At 40.9% G+C, this 23,307-nt stretch overlaps 1 protein-coding gene across 3 annotated transcripts in view; it reads right to left on the reverse strand.

Annotated features, from left to right (window-relative positions):
- The window catches only part of TfIIEbeta (transcription factor IIEbeta), a 63,562-nt gene extending 40,255 nt beyond the window's left edge, over positions 1-23,307 (reverse strand). For 2 of the 3 annotated variants that reach the window (XM_080274305.1, XM_080274298.1), the window contains exons 1-6: positions 23,133-23,243; positions 20,804-20,937; positions 18,991-19,080; positions 16,319-16,481; positions 6,740-6,937; positions 5,520-5,693 (exon numbers count right to left, since the gene is read on the reverse strand). In XM_080274305.1, coding sequence (XP_080130431.1) covers positions 5,520-5,693; positions 6,740-6,937; positions 16,319-16,481; positions 18,991-19,080; positions 20,804-20,862 — 684 coding nt within the window. In that variant the 5' untranslated portion in view covers positions 20,863-20,937; positions 23,133-23,243. Of the gene's footprint in view, positions 1-5,519; positions 5,694-6,739; positions 6,938-16,318; positions 16,482-18,990; positions 19,081-20,803; positions 20,938-23,132; positions 23,244-23,284 lie in introns of those variants that run through there. The other variant, XM_080274313.1, reaches the window with a different exon arrangement.

The following is a 23,307-nucleotide window of genomic DNA, read 5'->3' on the forward strand; positions in this document are numbered from 1 at the left end:
GAAATATAACTAGGATGTGACAGCTGCCAGATGTCACTTTCTGATGGAAAGGTACTGGGAATCGGGTCATCACTTCTTTGGGCATTTGTACTTAGACCTATAAGGGGCATTCGTTTTCGTTTCGTTTTCGTTTTTAAAGGCTCCAACATGCTTGCATGTGTCGGCCTTGGTCACCTAATGGCGGCTCTCCATGCTGCACGATCCATTGCAGCCTCCCTGTTCAGTCCCTTAACCCTAAGGTCACACTTAATGACCTCGTCCCATGTCTTTCTCGGTCTACCCCTCATAACCCCACCCCCAATATTAACACTTCTCACCTTCCTCACCCAACTATCATCCCCCATCCTCTCCACATGTCCAAACCACCTCAATCTACCTCTCCTCATCACAACACCAATACACTCCAGTCCCATCCTACCTCTCAACTCTTCCATTGTAAACCCAGCCCCTCCAGGCCTTGGACGCAGGGACGCACTGCACATCCACCTAATCATTGTCATTTCTGTACGTCTGAGCCGGCGAATGTCTTCCTCCTTCACTGCCCAGGTCTCACTGCCATACAGCATTACACTCCTAACACACGCTGCATACAAAGACCCCTTAGCACGTAGGGAGAGCCCCCTCAATGTCAGGAGAGGCAAGAGCTCCCTGAACTTCTTCCAACCACTTCTCACCCTAGCCACAGAGCTAGCTCCAGCCCCACCTCCAGCACACAACATGTCTCCTAAATAACAAAACTCTTCCACACACTCAAGAGATTCACCAGCAAGTTCAATTCTTTCACGTCTGACGATCTCCACCTGCTCACCCCGGCACGCCATACACATAAAACCAGCATTATCTCGCAGTCTACCTCTGATACCACTACATCTCTTATGCACCCATTTATCACACACACCGCACAAGATGGAATTACTTCCCACGCCCTTGTGGCAAACTGCACATGGCATTATCTGAAAGAATTGCCTTAACCCACAGAAAACAGACAGACATCTGTTTGTTGGTTAGACATGTACCACCTAATGTTGTACAAGGTTTCCTTGGTTAGGGGAAACCATTTGCCTTGTCAGATAGCGCGGTCAAATTTGACAGTAGCACTCCAGTGAGTGGATGGTGGATGTCCCCATATATACCATCTACCTTTCCTGCAATAAAAAATTCTTAGTCTGTGTTCTTTTCCCTTTCCCACCCTAAGGTGTGGTGAAGTATGTCCAAAGAGCAAGAAAAGGCTTGATAGAATGAGATACTAGCCAGAGTTTGCCTAATCGAAAGGGCCACACTCTCATTCACTCTCCACTCAAACACTTGGAATCCTCACCCCACCAGATAGGTACAACTTATTCCAACAGAGTCAATGTGATGACTGTCAAGTTAAAACCAGGTGCCAAACCCTTGTCATATACTCCTCCGAACAAAATTAATCAACTCAGCTTGATTGTTAGTTACCTAGTGTCATCATGTTCCATTGCCTTCTTCCTCACTTAATTATTTACCATAGCCACTCAACTTCTTCTTGATCTACCATGCCTTCTCCTACCTTCAAACTCACTCAGATACTGTACACCCTTTTCTTAGCTCTATTTGCACACACACACAAACACACACACACACACACACACACACACACACACACACACACACACACACACACACACACAAAATGTCCTCAGTATGCATAATAAAATTAATTGGAAAGGGTACAAACAAATTTAAAATTACACCAAAAACTAAGGTAAAAATATAAATCCAATAACTACAAAGGTAAAAGTACAAATGTATAAAAGTATAAAAATAGGTGGGTGGGGTACCCATCATCCCTCACTTAGTGTTGTGGTACTATATTTTAGGGTAGCTCTACACGAAGTGGCAGGCCAAATGATTTCCTGAAAAATAGGAATCATTTACAACACTGGGTGGTAACCTCATAACAAAACACATGTTCCCTATGTGACAACAAGTGGGTTGGCGGAGGGTTTGTGCCCCTCCCTGGAAAACAACTAAAAATACAAAGAAGATGCCTTGGACCAGGGCTGACAAACAGGTAACGACTAAGGACCAAACAAAGGACATGGTACGGATTGAGACATGGAATGTAAGGGATGCAAATGATGAGGTGAAACAGAGAGAGAGTGCTCCGCTGCTCGAGGGTGCAAAAGTGGATATACTGTATGTGGAATAACTGAAACTAAATGGCGAGGTGAGAGTGTGATAGAGCGGGAGTATGGATGGAGTATATATGCAGGAGTAGGTGAGAATGAGACTGCAAGAGAAGGAGTATGTATTGTTGTGTGCATGAGATGGAAGGGAAATATAAGAGAGCATGGAACAGTTGGTTCAAGGATTGTGTGGGTAAGACCTAAAGTAGGATTATACATGTGGGTGGTTGTGTGTGTGTATGCACCAATGCAAGATCATGTAAGCAGAGTGAAAGAAGAGTTCTGGACAAATGTGGAAGCATGCACGGAAAAGTCTGAGGAATGAGTGGGTGTTTTCTATTGGAGATATGAATGGAAAAGTAGGGAATGTGAAGGTGGATGGAGTAGTTGGTGAGTAGGGTGTGCCTGCAGAAGTGGATGAGAATAGCAGTGCTCTAGAGGACATTTGGGTGGGGCGGGGGTTGGTGATAGCCAATACCCTCTTCAGACACAAAATGATCCACAGTATACATGGCAAGTGATGTGAAGGGTGGGTAGTCAACTGAATGAATAGAAGGCAATGATTGATTATGTGCATGTGTGTGTGGATGACAAAATGAGAAAGTGTGTAATGGATGCTAAGGCATACACAGGTTGGGGGAGTGGACTTTCTGACCATCACGTGGTGGTGGTGAAAGTAAAGATTTAAATGCAATGGAGGAACAGGAGGGAAGGACAGGAAGTAGTAGTCCACACAAGAAGGGTTGAAAGGTTACAAAAGGATGGAAAAAAGACAGAACACAAGAGAGAAGTGGAGGAGCGACTGGGTAAATATGATTTGGAACAGATGGGGGATGTGGAAGGTGTGTGCAAGATATTCACAGAAGAAATCTGTGCAGCATGTGACGTGGTGTGTGGGGTGAAGAGAAGATGAAAAAGGGTGCAAGGAACAGCATGGTGGAAAGAAGAGGTGAGACAAGCTGTGGCACAAAAGAAAGCACAGAGTGAGTGCATGGAAAGCAGTGACATGGAGGAAGTTGAGCAATGGAAGAGTGTTATTTGTAGAGAGGAAGAGGGAGGTAAAAAGATTAGTAAGAGAGTAAAAAGGGAGTGGATGAGGAATTTGGAGGGAATTTGAGTGTAAAGTGGAGGGAATGTAAGAAAATGTTCTGGAAAGAGGTAAAGAAAGTTAGACAGGGTGATAAAGATGTCAGTCAGGGAGTGAAAGATAAAAATGGTAGACTGCTATTGGGGAAGAACGAAAAAGTAAGCAGATGGAGAGAACACTTTCAAGAACTGTTCAACATAGAGGATGAAAGTGATGTGAGGATAAGTGACTGGGGAAAGGCTGGGAGGAGGAGACAGGTGAGAAGAGAGCAAGAAATCAGTAGGATGGAAGCAGTGGAAGCAATGAAGAGAGTCAAAATGGGTGAAGCCCCAGGAACTGATGGAATGTGTGGTGAAATGCTGAAGCATGGGGATGAGACAGCAGTACAATCGATATAAAAGATGTGAAGATTGGTCTGGGAGGAAGACAGAGTCCCGGAGGATTGGAGGTCAGGTATAATTTTTCCCAGTACAAAGGAAAAGAGGGGAAGAAGAAGTGTGTAGTAATAATTGGGGCATTTGTCTTCTTAGTGTAATAGGAAAAGTGTATGGTAGGATCCTTATTGACAGAGTTAGGGATATAACAGAGGTATTAGTTGGTGAAGAACAGGGAGGTTTTAGGAAGGGAATGGTTGTGTAGATCAGATATTCATTCTTAGGTCATTAGTGGAAAAGTTTCTAGGGAAGGGAAAGAAATTGTATGCAGCCTTCATGAATTTGGAGAATGCATATTCCAGGGTGGATAGACAAGGAATGTGGAAAATGTTACGAATAAATGGAGCATATGGGAAGTCGATGAATGTTGTGAAGAGTACGTATGAGAGGGATAAGACTGCAGTGAGTGTGGGCAGTGAATTCTGTGAATTTTTCAATTTGAATGTTGGATTAAAACAGGGATGTGTCATGTCACCATGGTTGTTCAATTTGTGCATGGATGGGGTTATAAAAGATACAAGGTAAGGCAGTGGATGTTGGAGCGGTTTTAATGAAAGAGGGCAACGTTTGGAAACTCCCTGTACTGTTGTTTGCTGATGATACTGTATTGATAGGTGAAGATGAAGGGGAGCTGCAAGGCTTGGTGAATGAGTTTGGAGGAGTGTGTAAGAAATGGAATCTAAAGGTGAATGTTGGGAAGTGTAAAGTTATGGTCTTTGAGAGAAATGAAGTCACTGGATGTACAATGAGGTTGGATGATGAGGAAATGGAATATGTAAGTGCATTTAAGTAGTTGGGTAGTGTGATGAGTAAGGATGGAAGTTTGGAGGGTAAAGTGCTTGAAAGGGTACAACAGGGAAGAATGGTTGCTGGTTCTTTGAAAGCAGTGATAAGAAATAGGGAAGTGAGCATCTATCTATCTATCTATCTATTGCCTGACGCCATAATCCCGTTAGGGGTGGCCATTTGACTCTGAGTTATTTGTTTTACAGGAAGGGGCACTAACCCTCCACCAATCCACTTGATGACATGTAGGGAGCACGTAACTGTTTGGTTATATGGTTACCACCCAGCGTTGTAAATGGTTTCTTGGCTTACAGGAAACCATTAGGCTTGTCACTCAATGTAAAGCCACCTGTAAAGGAAAGAAAAGCAATAAGAAGTGACAGGAAAGATGGGAGAAACAGGAAGACAGGAGGGCAGGCACAGAAAAAGAATGATAAAGGCTGAGGAAGAAGTAGGCAGCACTACATCAAGTGAGTGGATGATGGTCGCCACCACCTACCACTAAGTGAGCATGGAAGTAAAAAAAAAAAAAAGTCGTTGTGACACCAACTCTAATGTATGGAAGTGAAATTTGGACCTTGTTGTAAGGACACAAGTCAAGAGTGACAGCAGTGAAAATGAGTTATTTGACAGGAGCATGTGGAGTTGCATGGAGAAACAGACTGGCATATGAAGAAGTGAACGAGCATTGTGGTGTGGATTTGGATGTGATAGAAAGCGTTAGTAGAAATACACTGAGGTGGTTTGGCCATGTAGAGAGGATGGAGAAGAGACTAACAAAGACAGTGTATATGAGTGAGGTGGAGAGGGGAGGAAGGGATAGGAAGGCCAAGGATGAGATGGAGGGATGGAAAGAGCTGGGAGCAAGGCAGCGAAATAGCAGGGGACCGGATGACAAGGAGGTGATTTGTTTGTGGCCACCCATTACGGGATTAAGGCGTCTGGAGATAGATAGACAGACAGAAAAATTCATTCAATTCAACATCATGCAACTGCCTTCTCTAATCCATATTAAATGTCAATGGAACAAAAGGAAATCTAATATGGTTCACATACCTGTTTGTTGAGGTACTCTTCTATGTTGTCATCTTGCAGCCCATCCACTGAGGTGTTTCTCCACAACTGCTGGAACTCTTTTTCCACTACAAAGTTGATGCCCTTATCATGGTAAAAGATGATCTGCTTCTTGTCAGTCTGCCGAGTGATCCTCAGTAGTTCTTTATCTAGTTGCTAAGCAAGAGGGAGGGTTAAAGTAAGCAAGGTGAAGAATGGGCAACAGGGCTGTAAAATAGTAGTTCTGGGCTACATGAATGCTGTTTAAAATCAAGGTAAGCAACCACAATCAATATTGGTTATAAGTATTAATAGATCTACAGTAATATAACAATGTACAATAAAACATGTCAGTATCCTAACCCTAGTTCTTACTATCATAAATAATGTGGGCAGGACCTAGAGAAAAGAAAAAAAATGAAAAATGAGTAAAAAATTATAATAATAACAGCCATACATTAAAATTACTCTATATTGAAGGACAAAATGTATAAATTTAAGGTAGTGACCTAAAGGCATTAAATGACACAATTTCTAACTTCTTTAGTACAAGTGGTCAATCTTGTACAAAATAAAATAATCAAGCAGCTAAAATAATATTATAAACATTATACAAACAGGGTGAATATGGATAATTTTTTGCTCCTCAGCTGACATCTTAGCTGGTGCACAGGGGAGAGGGGGAAGTGAACAGATAAGGTCAGGAAGGACAGACTGGGATGATGGTCAGGCATGGCAAGGGGATTGTATTCTGTGAAAATGGTCTCCATTTGGGCAACAATGGTAACATGAAAGTTAAACCAATATTTCCTCTGTGGAGGTGGGGGGGGGAAAAAAAAAAAAAAATGAATACACCACTGCACTGATCTTGTATACCATCCTGTGATGCTGGCAATAGTAAGGAACCAACTGCTCAGTATACTGGAAATTATAGATGTAAACAGATTATTCACTCTTATCTAAAATCACTCTTAAATAACAGGATCAACTTGCCTAGCCCAGGGCTCCTATGCTCCTCGTGGGGTGACATAGGATTGGATGATGGATGGATGGATGGAATAAACAGATTATGTCATTCATATTTTGATGGTGATTTCACCTTTGATTTTAGTTTGGAAAAAGTTCATTTTTACCACTGAACTACACCTCAAAATCTCAGTTCACCAGTACTCTATTGCATATACCAATCTGAATAAAAATATTGAAAGTACGATAGAACTCACCTTGAGAACTTTGTCACAGTGTGGGAGCGACTCTTGGATATCATCCAATAATACACCTCCATAGCCTTTCATATCATGCTGCCGCAGTAGTTTCAGCAGACTCTTCCTGTCCCTGACTGGCAATGCAGGTCTAAAGAGATATTTACCATCAACCTCCTGCACCTTTGGGTTGTTGGGTAGTGCTTCGGTCACCAGCCACTGTTGGTAAATGGGAATGATAGCACACTGTTCTATTGTGTATGTATTATAATTAACATTCACATAGGACACTCTCATGTATGCATAAACAGCAAACTCTCACTAAGTTAAAGTAACAGCAAAAACCCTATTCCCAAAAAGACAACAGACTTTCTTAATTACCATACTGTATACTGAGCAAAATATAGTCTTGTATACCAGAAAAGAAACTCGATGGCATTCTGTGAGTTGACATTACAAAATAAAGTATGCACACTCATCCTCATATAAGAGGTTGGAAACCCCCAAATAACATTAAAGTACTAAACTTTGGACTATATATATCTACTGTACTTTCTAATGAAAGAATGGAATACAGTTGTCAGGTTAAGGTAGTCATAAAACAACAGCAGAAGTTCATTCATTTTCATCGATCATCTAATCCAGTGCTGCCCCATGAGGAGCGTACGAGCCCAGGGCTAGGCAAGTTGGTCCTGACATTTAAGAAGAGAATGACCAGCCTCACTCATCCCTGAGTGGCATTAAGTGCAGGATATAAACCTGCACTGCCTCAATCTGATTGGAGTGCCTTTAATTACCCACTAAACCACCAGGCACCATAATATGGTTATATTGTTACCATCCACCATAGCAAATGGCTTCCTGGTGTAAAGGAAACCAATCAGCTTGTCACTTAGTGTAAAGTAACCGGCAGAAAGAAGGATGAAGAAAGAATGAAGAAAAGAAAGACAGAAGAGGAAGGAAGGAAAGAAGAGAGGAAAGGGCAGGCACCCGGGAGCAGCACTACATCAAGTGAGTTGATGGTGAGTGCCCCCACCTGCCATCTAACAGCAGATGAAAAGATAACTATTAAGACAAAGAAAGAATAAAGATATGTAAAACTTTTGCAAGAATAAAAATGCAACTATGAGAACTGGGAAGACTGACATCAATAATGGCATAGTTTAGCACATATATCAAATGATTACTTCAAAAAAGATGACTGTAGTTACAAACAAGAGAAATGAGGCAATCAAAATAGCCAAAAACTTTTATGTAAAGCTGTAACTACACTAGTAAAGTTACAACACAAATATCTCATGATGATGATGTTGATGATGATGATGATGACTGAATATGGTGCTGGAGAGGAATGCCTCCATTCAGTGGCAGTGATATACTGTACTCGGATGGTAGAGATGGACAGATAGGCAAATCCCCATCAACCCCCTCCTCTTCCCCAGAATAGAGGATGGTGAACTCCAGTGTTGGTGGCTTAGAGTCATGTTCTCACAGAAATTCAAAGGCCTGAATTGACATCGTACTGCACAATGTTGAGACTTGACATGATACACAACGTAATGAACTTGGGTCAAATGCGGGAAAAATACCAGAATGCAAGAGTCTTGAAAAGTGAGATAAAGCGTACTGTTAGATAAGAGACCTACTGTGTATACGGTATGAGCAAAATAAGTAACGGGTGAATTTTTAAAAACCTTTCTCCAGGGTAGGCACTGCTTGGCATTCACTCTTGCTGTATTGTTAAACCTTGGCTTATACAGCTCTGACGATGCGAGTATTTGAAAATAAGAAATGTCGGTTTTCGCTAACACTGGATGTTGCCTTGCCAGGCAATTGACAGCGTTGATGAACGTTTTAAAAATACGACCATAAGAGAGAATTAAGTGGATAATGAGTGACTAAGAGTGAGGGAAGCATTTAACAAAAACAAGGGTGAGAGGTGTGAAGGCAGACTGAAAAAAAAACTTGGAACTAGGCCAGGGCATGACCTCAGAGATAAGGGACTAAATGGAGGCTGCTAGACATCATGCAGCAGAGTACCATTAGGTGAACAAGATCAATGCATTCAAATATGTACAAGCCTTTATAAATGAATGATGATGAAGATGGAAGGACTTCTCTCATGGTCGTCCCTTACCAGGATCCTGGGAGGTGGCATTACAATGAACACAGTGATGATGATGAAAACTTTTTCCAAAAGCCTGTGTCCACAATTGCATTTATCATCATTAATCATTTTTTCTGGATCCTATCCTCCAGTCATAGGGATATGGGTCAGGATGAAGACGATTATACAAAAAAAAAAAAAAAAAAAGGTGGGTGGGGGGTTTGCTTCAAAAACTGAAACTTTTGTAAAGTTACAAAACCAGACATTTAACCCATAAACTGTGGCAGACTGGAAATCCAAAGAGCACCTCATAAAAAAAAATAAAATAAAATAAAAAAAATAAAAAAAGTTTCTCATAGTCGTATTAGTTTTCTTGTCTTGCTGATTGAGAGAAAATGTTATAAAGTCTAAGCATATACGTTTTCAGGTTGATATATACCATAACTTAGTTGCTATAGTGTTTTGATGTTTGGCAATCTCAACTGCTGAAAAAATACACATATACAGTATGCAGTACAGTGTACTGTATTATTTTTTCCAAGGATCAGTTATATGGAAATAATACTGAACAGACCATGCTGCAGTATGGGTTTGCAAATTTCAGGTCAATATCTACCCAGTTTAGCTGTAAAGAGCTTGGAAATTTTCACATTTTGAAGGTGGAACTTGGGCAAAAATGGAGAGGAGAAAGTGTGAGAGAATGAGAGTATGGATGGGGTATATGTGCAGGAGTAGGTGAGAATGAGAGGGCAAAGGAAGGAGTATGTATGGTTGTGAGTAAAAGATGGAAGAGGAGCATAAGACAGTATGGATCAGTTGGATCAAGGATTGTGTGGGTAAAGTTGAAAGTTGGAATACAAATGTGGGCGATTGTGTGTGTGTATGCGCCAACACAAGATCGTGCTAGAAGAGTGAGAGAAGAGTTCTGGACAAATGTAGAAGTGTGCATGGAAAAGTTTGGAAGGAATGATAGAGTGTTTTTGATTGGTGATATGAATGGTAAAGTTGGGAATGTGAAGGTGGATGGAATAGTTGGTGAGTGGGGTGTGCCTGCTGAGATAGATGAGAATGGGAGTGCGTTAGTGGACATTTGTGCTGGGAGGGGGTTAGTGATAGCCAATACCCTCTTCAGGCATAAAATGATCCACAGGTATACATGGCGAGTGATGAGAAGGGTGGGTGGTGAATTGAGTGAAAGGAAGGCAATGATTGATTATGTGTGTGTGGATGAAAGGATGCGAAGATGTATATTGGATGCAAGAGTTTATAGAGGTTGGGGGAGTGGACTTTCTGACCACTACTTGGTGGTGGCCAGAGTTAAAGTTCAAGTAAGATGGAGGAATAGAAGAAGGGAAAGACGAGAGGAAGGAGTAGTTGCAAGGAGAGTGGAAAGGTTACAAGAGGATGAGAAAAAGGCAGAGTATAAGAGAGAAGTGGAGGAACGATTGAGCAAATATGAGTTGGAGCAGATGGGGGATGTGGAAGGTGTGTGTAGAATATTTACAGAAGAAATATGTGCAGCATGTGATGTGGTGTGTGGAAGGAAGAGAAGACGGAGGGGGGTGCAAGGAACAGCGTGGTGGACTGAAGAGGTGAAACGGGCTGTGGCACAAAAGAAGAAAGCATACAATGAATGGATGAGAAATAGGGGCGTGGAAGAAGTTGAGAGGCGGAAGAGAGAGTTATATGTAGAAAGAAAGAAAGAGGTGAAAAGATTAGTAAGAGAGAGTAAGAAGAGAGTGGATGAGGAATTTGGAAGGAATTTGAGTGTAAAGTGGAGGGACTGTAAGAAAATGTTCTGGAAAGAGGTGAAAAGAGTAAGACAGGGTGGAAGTGAAGTTAGCAGGGGAGTGAATGATAAAAATGGTAGATTTCTAGTGGAGAAGGGAGAAAAAGTGAGCAGATGGAGAGAACACTTTAAGGAATTGTTGAACGTAGAGGATGGAAGTAATGCGAGTATAAGTGGCTGGAGAATGGCTGGAAGAAGGAGGGAGGTGAGAAGACAGGAAGAAATCAGTAGGATAGAAGTTGTGGAAGCAATGAAGAAAGTTAAATCAGGGAAAGCCCCAGGAACTGATGGTGTGTGGGGTGAAATGCTGAAGCATGGGGGAGAGATAGTAGTAGAATGGATGTGGAAGATGTGCAGATTGGCCTGGGAGGAAGGTAGAGTCCCAGAGGATTGGAAGGCAGGTATAATTATTCCCTTGTACAAAGGAAAAGGGGAAAAAGAAGTGTGTGGTAATCATAGGGGCATTTGTCTTCTTAGTATAATAGGAAAAGTATATGGTAGGATACTTATTGACAGAGTTAGAGAAAGAACAGAGAAATTAGTTGGAGAAGAACAGGGAGGCTTTAGGAAGGGAAGAGGTTGTGTAGATCAGATATTCATTCTCAGATCTTTAGTGGAAAAGTTTCTAGAGAAGGGAAAGAAGTTGTATGCGGCTTTCATGGATTTGGAGAAAGCATATGACAGGGTGGATAGACTAGGATTGTGGAAAGTGTTAAGAATATATGGAATAGATGGGAAGTTGTTGAATGCTGTGAAGAGTATGTACGACTGTGCGAAGGCTGCAGTGCGTGTGGATGGTGAACTAAGTGAATTTTTCTCTTTGAAAGTTGGGTTGAAACAGGGATGTGTCATGTCTCCATGGTTGTTCAATCTGTACATGGATGGGGTAATAAAAGAGGTACAAGGTAGGGTAGTGGATGTTGGAGTGGCCCTGGTGAGAGAGGATAGTGTTTGGAAACTCCCTGTACTGTTGTTTGCAGATGATACCGTGTTGTTGAGTGAAGACGAAGGGGAGCTGCAAGGCTTGGTGGATGAGTTTGAGAGAGTGTGTAAGAAACGGAATCTAAAGGTGAATGTAGGGAAGAGTAAAGTGATGGTCTTTGAGAGAGGTGAAGTCAGTGAATGTACAGCGAGGTTGGATGGTGAGGAATTGGAAAATGTGAGTACATTTAAGTACTTGGGTAGTGTGATGAGTAAGGATGGAGGTTTGGAGGGTGAAGTGCTTGAAAGGGTACAGCAGGGAAGAAAGGTTGCTGGTTCTTTGAAAGCAGTGATAAGAAACTGGGAAGTGAGCATGGAAGTGAAAAAGTTACTACATGACAGTATTGTGATACCAACTCTAACGTACAGAAGTGAAGCTTGGACGTTGTTGGAAGGACACAAGTCAAGAGTGAGAGCCGTGGAAATGAGTTATTTAAGAGGAGCCTGTGGAGTCACATGGAGAGACAGGCTGACGAATGAGGATATAAAGGAGCGTTGTGGTGTTGATGTGGATGTGATAGGAAGCGTTATGAGGAACACACTGAGATGGTTTGGCCATGTGGAGAGGATGGAGGGTCAAAGACTGACGAAGAGAGTGTATGTGAGTGAGGTGGAGGGGGAAAGAGGGAGGGGGAGGCCGAGGATGAGATGGAGAGATGGGGCGGAGAGGTATATGAGAGAGGGGGGTGTGAGTTGGGAGCAGGGGAGTGAAATGGCGGTGGACAGGGCGACTTGGAGGCGATTTGTTTGTGGCCACCCCAAACGGGATTGAGGCGTCTGGCAATAGATAGATAGATAGATAGGAATATTCATCATAAATAAATTTTGAGTACCGTAAACTGGGGTGAATTCGGACGATTTTTTCATTTTTTTGTGCCATGTAATCTAGTTTTTAATTCAGTCCAAGATCTTAAGTACTGTATGTTGAGCTGGTCCACTAGGGTATCGAATCATAGCAGTACAAAATTTAAAATGTTTCATATATAATTATAGCAAATATAGTAATGGGTGTCCGAAATTGTACTCAAACTTTGGTGAATTCGGACACACTGTATAAATTCGTACATAAATAGAAAATGAATGCATATGACTACCCTGGGTTCCCAGTTTAGTCTCGGACGTATGTGAGGCCATTTCGGACGCTCTGGGGCTTTTAAAAAAATGTTCTTCCAGTACAAAAATAATGTCACTCCCTGACAAAATAAGCTAATGACTATAATGAGATATGAACACAACAGCAATTTTATTTTATTCCTTGGTTTAAATAAAACATATTAGAACACATGTAGATAAGATAAATCTAGCTACAAACCTTAGTACTGTATATGGAACAATCATTTCTTGACTAATACTGTAATTTCAATTTTTGGAAGACTGATGGATTATAAGTTACAGGTGATATTTAACATGATTATTTGGCTTTACCAGTTTTTTGCTTGCCTTTTTCACTACGATAAGGACCTTGATCTCCACCAGTTCTTTTCTTAAATGTTCGAGTCATTGGGTGACCTTGTTTAACCCCTTAACCGCGGGGCGTCACTTTCGTGACGCTTGGGAGCAAGGGATCATACCGCGGGGCGTCGCTTTTGTGATTCTGTGTTATTTTGAATTCACCCGGGCTTCCAAGTGGGGGCTTGTATCATCTATCAGTACTGCCAATGTCCAACACTAGTCAGCACTCCTAATCTCATCTGTACTCCCATTGTTGACAATTTAGCCATTTCTCCCCGTTCTTGACTCCCTCCCTACCCCCACCATTACCCTATCCTCTCGCCTGTCTTTCGGCCGTGCTACGCTAAGTAAATCTTCCCTTGTATTTTTCACTGATTTCATCCATTGAAATAAGCCCTATGTCCTAATCTTATACCAAATAATATATACAAGAAAGAAATAAGGCAAGTGAGAGTGCCATACACCTGGAATTGGCTAATTATCACCTGACAACACCTCACGTGCACTCGTTCGCTAATTTTCGTTTTTTTTCCCCTTGAAATATGCCGTATAATCTATTTTCGTAATAAATATACATGTATGAGGGAAGGAGAAGCTTAAGTGATATTTACATTCACCTGGAACTACCTAATTTATAATGTATTGTCTAGATTTCCTGCCAATCATATCAGTGCTAGACAAAGTTGTTTCAAGATATAACATTGGTAGCTCTGAATATATATCTCCTAAGTAGGCCTCTAATCTATTTTCGTAATAAATATACATGTAAGGAGGGAAGGGAGAAGCCTAAGTGATATTTACATTCACCTGGAACTACCAAATTTATAATGTATTGTCTAGATTTCCTGCCAATCATATCAGTGCTAGACTTAGCTGTTTCAAGAAGTAATATTAGTAACTCTGAATAACCCCTAGCAGGCCTCCACGCTGGCCCTCCGTTATCAGTTCACTCTCATCTTCCGAAGCGAGAGTACGTATGTTTCTTCTTGCTGACTTCAAGGCCTTTTTTCACCCGCATGCAAATGGCCCTGTGACCTTTACCCCCTACTAAACCTCGTGTGGAAAGAGGTAAAGGGCTGACAATTGATAAAAGAGTGACTACGATCTTTCTATTGAGTAAAACAGTGCAAGTGGAATTGTAAATAATGTGTAAACAGCAAGTGAAAGTAATGAATGTAAATATACGTGAACAATGGAAAATAGTTTTATAAGTTATTTCAAGTGACAGTGCACAACACAGTGTAAATAAAATAGAAATGTAAATATCATTCATTCATTCATTGCCAGACGCCATGTATCCCAGACGGGGTGGCCAATGGCTTAGAGTTAATTGTTTTACAGGGAGGGGCACTAATCCTCCACCAACCCCACTTGACACGTAGGGATGCCAACAGCATCTGGTGTTCCCAGGCGGTCACCCATCCAAGTACCAACCAGACCCAACGTTGCTTAAATAACGTAAATAAAATAGAGAACGTAAATAGAAATGTAAATGAGTAGTATTATAAGAATACGAGTATATACCCTAGGAGTAATGAAAGTGAAAGTTTCACTCTAGCATGTCTGAATGCTATGAGTTATGAGAGTGAAGATGAAAGTGACATTCACTCTCAATGCCAGTATACAGGACGAGAAAGTGAATGCTACGTATTTTACTGAAAGAAATTGAATCCCTACAGTGACAATAAACTAATACTACTGAAGGAAACTTATGGATAAAGACTGTAGATATATATAAGTGTTATATAGTAACAGAAATATAAAGTGTGAGGGGTTTTATGAATAATAAATGACAGACTACCAAGAGCGAACTAGTGCAAGTGCGACGATCAGACGCGCTCGTAATTTCCATTTCTTTCAACGTGTTTTTTTTTTGAGTATGGATCCCAAACTACTTGAAAATTGTAGAATAGTGTTTATAGTGTTTGTATCTGGCTGTGGTAATCATATTACGAGGTTGTCGGGAAGGGTACCAAAGTGGAGACTTCATTTACCCTACTTCAGAGGTCTCCACAAGTCCTACAGTAACCGACGAAGGCTCAACAATCATTCCAGGAGAAAGCTGAAGGTATGTGCCATAAGCATATGTAATTTTATTATTCTAGGACTAATAACTGATTTTTGGCAAATATTTTTTGAGAGTCTGTCGGAGCCCAAATAACCCCACGGCACACGCAAGTCATTGGTAAACAAGCCCGCGGTGTAGGGGTTAAAAAGGTAGTACCATAAAAGCTCAAGAGTATACCTGTAAATGATACATATGAACCCAATTACACATAGTATCCACATCTGGCAAATTATAAGCAATTGTACATTGTAAAAAGTGTTACTTTTTCATTCATACTCCCCCTGTCCGAATTTACCCCATGTCCGAACTGACTCCAATTTGCATTAAAATTTTAAAAATTTCATTAAATGCCCAGTTAAGAGATTAATTGAGAAGATAACGCCGATTACTCACTTTGCACTTTCACACTACGCATGAAAGTACATCCGGGCACCGAAGATTTTCCTGCATCTATTCATTAACATTTCTGCCAAAGAAAGTTTGCCAATGTTACAAATTTTATTCTTTTTACATATGTTTGCTTTTTAGTATATATTTGGTATGTGTCAAGTGATATATTAAGTACATTATCTTTAAACACGAAAGTACAGTAAAAAATTACAAACAATTGGGAGCAAACAGATTTCTAATATGTTTATTCATTAATTATTAATCAATTTAAACAACTTTTTATTGCAATAATATCCGAATTCGCCCCAAGTCCGAATTCACCCCAGTTTACAGTACCACATGAAAGAAAACAAGCATAAATATGATGGAAAAAAAATCAGCCCAGTATCTACCTTGTTGCAACCACTGTGAATTTCTGAAGCTTGGTGGGCTGGACTTTGACCTTCCATCGTACCAAACAATGACTAATGAGGCATACATGAAGTAGGCTGTGAGTGGCTGAAAAGGCTCCAGATGCCTCCATATGACAGTTTTCAAGCCACTCAGCAACATTCTGCCTCAGAACAACATCCGGAAAATTAAATTATTAACCTGACACTGGAACTGTATGTTACATGAACCTTGGAATGGCTGTGGCTGCACATCACAGTTAACGGGTTAAAGATTACAAAGTCAAAACTTTCGCCTTAACTACAAAGCCTGGCTTCCTGAAGCCAAAACTAACTTCTGCCCCTATCTGTCTCCAAGTAAACTCCAGTACAGTGTCCACTCTATGATACAGGGGGATCAGCTGTACAAACTTGAACCACGGACCTGCTTAACTTTGGGTCCTGCATTAAGCTGATTGGTCTCATCCAAGATTTCATCTATAGAAAGGGGGTGGGTGTCACCATCCTGATGCCGGGTCTTCATGTGCCGCACAATCCTTGCCAGTACACCAAATTTGTAATTGCTCCCACCACTCATGGACTTATACCTGCATAGGGTAAACATATTGAAACCACTGAATAAAATGTGCAAGAAAAGTTTGTTTACAGATAAACAGATAAAATTATGGTAAATAACATAAATTACTGAGTGTATGCAGCAGATGAGAGGTGGGGTAGGCGGCTGACAGAGAATTTTCAGCAGAATAAGAAAATGTTTTGGAAGGAGGTGAAAAGGGTGCGAAAGGGAGAGTCTGGGAAGGAAGAACGAATAAAAGCAGAGGATGGAAGGATGTTAATTGAGATGGATGCAGTAAGGAAGAGATGGGCAGAGTATTTTGAAAGATTGTTAAATGTAGAGGAGGAAAGGGTGGCTGAGATTGTGGCGGATGGAAGGGTGCAAGGAATAAATGTGTTGGGAGAGTTGAATGATTCTTTGATCACGAAGGAGGAAGTGGAGAAGGCAGTAAAGGAGATGAAAGCAGGGAAAGCTGCAGGTATGGATGGGTGTGCTGTGGAATGCCTGAAGGGTGGTGGAGTGACTATTGTTGACTGGTTAGTAAGATTGTTGAATGTGTGCTTTGAGAAAGGTATGGTGCCAATTGACTGGGCAAGTGCTTGTGTGGTCCCATTGTATAAAGGCAAGGGTGATAAGTATGAATGTACAGTACTAGCTTTAGGGGTATAAGTCTGTTGAGTGTTGTAGGTAAGGTGTATGGTAGAGTGTTAATTATGAGAGTTAGAGAGGGTACAGAGGGAGTAATTAGTGATGAGCAGTGTGGCTTTAGGAGAGGGAGGGGATGCGTTGATCAGGTGTTTGCTGTGAGACAAGTGTGTGAAAAGTATTTAGCGAAAGGCAAGGATGTGTTTTGGGCATTTATGGATTTAGAGAAAGTGTATGATAGAATTGATAGGGAGGCTTTGTGGACTGTTTTAAGATTGTATGGACTTGATGGTAGGTTACTAAAAGGGGTGAAAAGTTTTTATGTAAATAGTAGAGCGTGTGTAAGAGTGGGAAATGCTGTGAGTGATTGGTTTCCCGTGAGAGGTGGGGCTGCGACAGGGATGTGTGATGTCGCCTTGGTTGTTTAATATTTACATGGATGGTGTTGTAAGGGAGGTGAATGCAAGAGTTTTAGGTGGTCTGAGTCTGGTAAATGTTGATGGAGGAGAGTGGAATCTGAAGTAGCTGCTGTTTGCAGATGATACTGCACTGGTGACTGATTCAGAGGAGAGATTGAGAGAGTTGGTAGAGGAGTTTGGAAGGGTGTGAAAGGAGGAAATTGAAAGAAAATGAGAATAAGAGTAAAGTGATGAAGTGTACGAGGTTGATAGATGGTAGGGGGATGAATATAGTTTTGAATGGTGAGTTGCTTGAGGAGGTAGATTGTTTTAAATATCTAGGGTCACATGTTGCTGTGGATGGAAGAATAGATGCAGAAGTGAAGTTTAGAATAAATGAAGTAGGAAAGGTGCTGGGAGGAATGAAAAAAGTGTTTAAATGTCATTCGCTTAGAATGGATGTAAAGAGAAGGCTGTATGAGGGTGTTGTGGTACCGACTGCATTATATGGGTCTGAAACATGGAATATGGGTGTAGCAGAGAGGAAAAGTTTGAATGTAATGGAGATGAGATGTCTGAGGAGTATGTGTTGAGTGACGCGTATGGATCGGGTGCGAAATGATGAAGTGCGAAGGAGAACTGGAGTTGTTCGGGAGATGGCTGGTAGAGTTGAGCAGAGGGTGTTGCAATGGTTTGGGCATATGGAGAGAATGGATAATGAGCGATTGGTGAAAAAAGATAACTAGATCTGATGTGAGAGGTGTAAGGGGGCTGAGAGGAAGACCACGAATAGGATGGATGGACAGTGTGAAGAGAGCTGGATGCGAGAGGGATGTCTGTTGAGCAAGGAAGAGTGGCTGTGCGTGACAGAAATAAATGGAGAGAAATTGTGAATGAATAAGTGATGACGCAGCCCTGAGGGGATATTCTCCCGCATTTGGTCTGATCAGCTAGTCAGGTCAGGTGCGGGTAAGGGGATGGGTCTGTTATGATGTGGCAGGGGTAAACCAGTTCTGCTGTCGGGCCCTGCTGCAGATGTCACTGATTGCATTGCCCAGTTGACCCTTGTGCGGTGTGGTGCGGTGAGGATCTGTCCGTTCTCCCCTTTGGGGCTAAGATGCGAATGAATGTGCTTGAATGGATGAGTAAATGGAGAGTGAGTCGTCCTGTCTCGGCTACCTCCCTTTCCTTGGGGGAAGCAGCCTAGGTATATAGATAGATAGATAGATGATGCTTATTATGGTGCTAAAGAGTATAAACTGCAACAAAATAGGTAACAACCCTGCCAATCGAGTGTTTAAACCTTTGAGCTCTAACCCATCAGACAACAGCTGTTACTGATTCAGTCTTCATTAATTTCTTCTCTACTACAGACCTCTCCTAAACTGAGTATAATAATCAGGATGAGAAAGAGAGTGAGAGAATTAGAAAAAAAATACTGAGGGGATGAATTTTAATGATTCACACTATGGGTGTCACCAAGTGTGAGTAACTTACGAGGAATGCTCCGTGGGAGTACTCTTGGTGACCTTCTTTTTGGGGGGCTCAGTCGGGGCCGGTGCCTGAGTCCTCTTCTTCACTTCAAGTCTGGTAGGGTTATATTAATATAAGATGAAAACATAAAGTGTACAATCAATACATAGGGTAATATGTAGTATTAGCAATTAAATAGTCTTGGCTGAAGTGATGTTGAAGCCACTGTGTTGTAAGAGAGAGGGGCATGATGAGGGCCAGTTGTGGCATGAAAGACTATATTACTCTGTGATGGTGACAGCACTGATCGACAATCCTGATTCCTATAACCCATGATACAATTCACAACTTGAAAGCACTCAAAGAGTTTATACCTGTGCCAATAAAAAGGATTCAGGACCACTGTTCCACAAAATTTTATTGAAATTAACTGAGAACTTTTGGAGATATTGTGCAAGATAAATGGATCCACCCCAAAATTCAATCAATTCTTTCTTGGCCCATGGCACACCCTTCCACAAAATTTCATTGAAATTCATTGAGAACTTTTGGAGATACTGTGCAAGATACTCAGGATCTGGATCTGCCCAAAAATTTAATTAATTCTTTCTTGACCCATGGCCCACCCTTCCAAAATATTTAATTGAAATTCATTGAGAACATTGAGAACTATAGGAGATATTGTGCAGGATACTCCAGACCCAGATCTTCCCCCAAATTTAATCATTTCTTTCTTGGCCCCATAACCAAGCAATTACCATGGTCAAGCAGACCCAGCAACCATGGACAAGCAATCACCACTGCAGGACTATTCCCTCCAGTGACCAAAAAAAAAAAGAGGGGGTGCAAAAATGTTTACTTGACCATAATTTTCATCCTGATGCAAGCATGCTGTCCGGATAAAATGGAAAAACATGTGAATTAGGGTTTCGAATAGCCAGATCACATCATCTGGATAATGGATTGTTCGGATAATTGAGAGATTACTGTGCACTATTACTGTATTGTTTATTATGCTTAATTTTCATCTTTTACTCATGGGAAAGTTTTTAGGACAGAGGTTCAAGATCGACAGTAATGCAATATCCAGGTCGATGCTGAATATTATGCCGATGGGGGTACTATGCAATATCTGGCATTTTACTTTAAACAGCGTAGGCCTTGGCTGAATTAAGCTGGAAATGAAGAGTTTACTGTGCGTTACTTAAAAAAAGGATGATGGCCTGGGGAGCTTGTGTATACTGTAGATAAGTGTAGCTACTGGGAAAACAAAAATGAGATAAAACATCTGAATGCAAGGTGAAGGATGAGAGGATGTGCTTGACAACTACCGGTATCTGATGAGGAGATGGGATTATTTACACTGTAGGCTATATGTAATGTGCTTAATGTAGTCTTGATCAACTGGTCAGCATTCTGGCCATGAAATGCTCCCCTGAACAGTGTGTTTCATCCACTACAGTATTCTGATGTTGCAGCCATCAAGAGGAGCATGGATGGTCTGGTCTCTTTAAGGAGGAATGCAACCACCAAACAAGAGTCATCCTCATTAATTTGTATGTCAGCTACCAAGATAAAAGTGAAGGTATTTCTCATTAAAAATAACAGCTGCATTGCAAAATACAACATACACACAACAGCCATTTTAAAGTGAGTGGAAAAGGCAGAGTAACTTCACTGATAGCAAGAGTGATTTAGCAGACAAGTTTTCTTTCATTTAAAGAGGAGCTTATGAAACATTCAACTACCAGTACCACACTTTTAAAAAGGGCTGCATGTACTGCACAGGCAAAAAGCTAAGACCACGGATGATGACAGAGAAGGATGCTGTACTAACGGGGTGGCAAAGGCCCTCTTCATGAACGCATCACGTTCCTTCCACAGTGCCTTGTCCATGATGTTACTCTGACACCAGTACCGATACCAATAACAGTGTCCGAAGATTAAGGGAGGTCTTTACTCTCTGGAATTCTGAAAGACAAAATAAAGTTGTCAGTATCATGCAGTATGAGGGTTTGACATAGAAATAACATAGCCTACTGTATAATTAAAGTATGAGGGGAAGGGTAAAATGCATGATGTGTGGACAAAAGCAACACCTAGTGGAAAGCATAATGCCACTTCATATGCCATATAATTCTGGAATATCTTTACAACCTTCTCACTCTGTCATGAGGCAATACTGATAGGGAAAAAAAGAAATCTTTTGGGAAACATAGGACCACCTTACTTTGCAATTTTCTTTTTTCTTTACATTAGCTCTTCATGGGATCCTTTGATTATTTTATGGGTGCATTCAAGTTTTGATATTTTTTAATTTCTTTAAAAAGTTGTGTTTGTTACAATCCCTAATGGCACTGGGCAGTGTAAATAAAAATGACAGGGATGCAGCAACTCAAGCAAAAATAATCCTATTTTACTGATGGATCCTCATCTACTACAAAATACACTTTTGTACACCATCACGAAGTCAATGAATCAATCAATGGAAGGTAAAAATCTGTGCTTATTTTTAAGAGGTGGTCCCAAGCCAGGTCAGTAAATATGAACGACAGTGAAGCTGAGAGTCGAGCTATTTTCTTACATATCTACATTCTCAAGTACTAGATACATCTCATGTGATTAACATTTGATTTCTGATCAAAAAATATTGGAGAAGAAACAAAATTTACTTACTTAGCGATATTACAGAAAGCTGCCTAAACGCCCCCGACAGCATGTTACTGCTGATCCCACCGACTGGACATGACGTCAACACACCAAAACAAACTCAAATGTTTACAATTTACAACCATAAAGAGCAGTGGAAGCCTAACTGGAAGCACCAAAACCTAACTGGCGGCTTTGCCCCCAGACCCCCCACTGATTATAAACTACCGTATCTAACGGCATGCAAACTAAAATGTGCATTAAGTAGCTAAAACCTGCACCAAAACAGTACCATGTGTTAAAAGTGTTCATAAATCATGGTGAAATCATCACACAACTATGTGATGGTGAAGGTACGTGCAATCATAAAGCAAATCTTTATATAGGCTATATACATCACACAGGAAACATCCATTAATATATGGCAAAAGTTAGCAAAATGGCACTTGGTGATTAAGCTAAATCACTTCATATTCCGTAAAATATTAGATACACGAAGTATTACCTTGCTACAATAATGGAACCTGTATTTTATAAACATTTTTAAAAACCAACATTCTTAAATAGGTCGTGGTTAGGATTATGGCAGCCGCAAGTACACACTAACGGACAATGATTACGGCAACCGTAATCTACACTCATGGTCTACAATTACAGCAGCTGTAACCTAACCTAACCTGTTTCTAAGCTAAATGAACCACCAAACATAACTGCTACATTCCAGGAGTTTGAGCTGAATTGTAGCAGTATTAACCTAACCTACCTAACAACTCTAGCAATCACTATATGTATAAAAGCCCTGTAAGTGCTGTAATCGTACTCCATGAGTGAATGTGTATAATTACGGCTGCTGCAATCCTAACCACTTCCTATTTAAATGGAAGTGGTTAAGATTGTGACAGCCATAATTACACTCACAGATTATGATTAAGGCACTTATTGTGTTTTAATACATATAATGAATGCCAGAGTTGTTAGGTTGGGTTAGGTTAATACTGCTAAAATTCAGCTAAAACTGCTAGAATTTAGCAGGTATGTTTGGTGGTTGTTAGGTTAGGTTATGGCTACTGTAATCATAGTCCGTAAGTGAAGGTTATGGCTACCATAATTGTAGTCCGCGAGTGTATACTTACAGCTACTGTAATCCTAACCACAGCCTTTTAAATAATCCAATATATACGCTAATCTATAAAAAATAACAAAGGATTGTCAATATTTTTTTTCCAATAGGAAATTTGGAAATACCACATCACTGTCGTACATAATTAATCCCATGTATCCTTAAAGATTACTGGAAAGTACTTGAAACGAACCCAATGCAACTGCAACAGATATTACACAAAATAAATTTGAATACTGACTACCGTACAACCACCGAGCCAATCAAAGGTCCAGGGACAGCTTATGCGTGAGCAAAATTTCCAAGACTCAGGAATGAAGGAATACTGGTGAAAGGATTGAGAAAGCTGGAGGGAAGGTAACACTGAAGTCAGTGGTACCACGGGATATATCTTTACCCTGTTCCTGTTTGGGCGAGCAAATTCTTGGCTGAGCAGATTCGACAATTGTATGCACATTATAGCATCTTGTTACAGTCTATTAGCAGCAAAACTGACTCCCAATTCACACCGAATCTAATTAACATGTGGTAAACCATGAAACCACACACCAACAGCAGGAACCTTGTTGTTG

This window comes from Coenobita brevimanus, chromosome 6 (genome assembly GCF_032717465.1).
Source record: "Coenobita brevimanus isolate Jiangsu-jjx chromosome 6, ASM3271746v2, whole genome shotgun sequence".
Classification (NCBI taxonomy): Eukaryota; Metazoa; Arthropoda; class Malacostraca; order Decapoda; family Coenobitidae; genus Coenobita; species Coenobita brevimanus.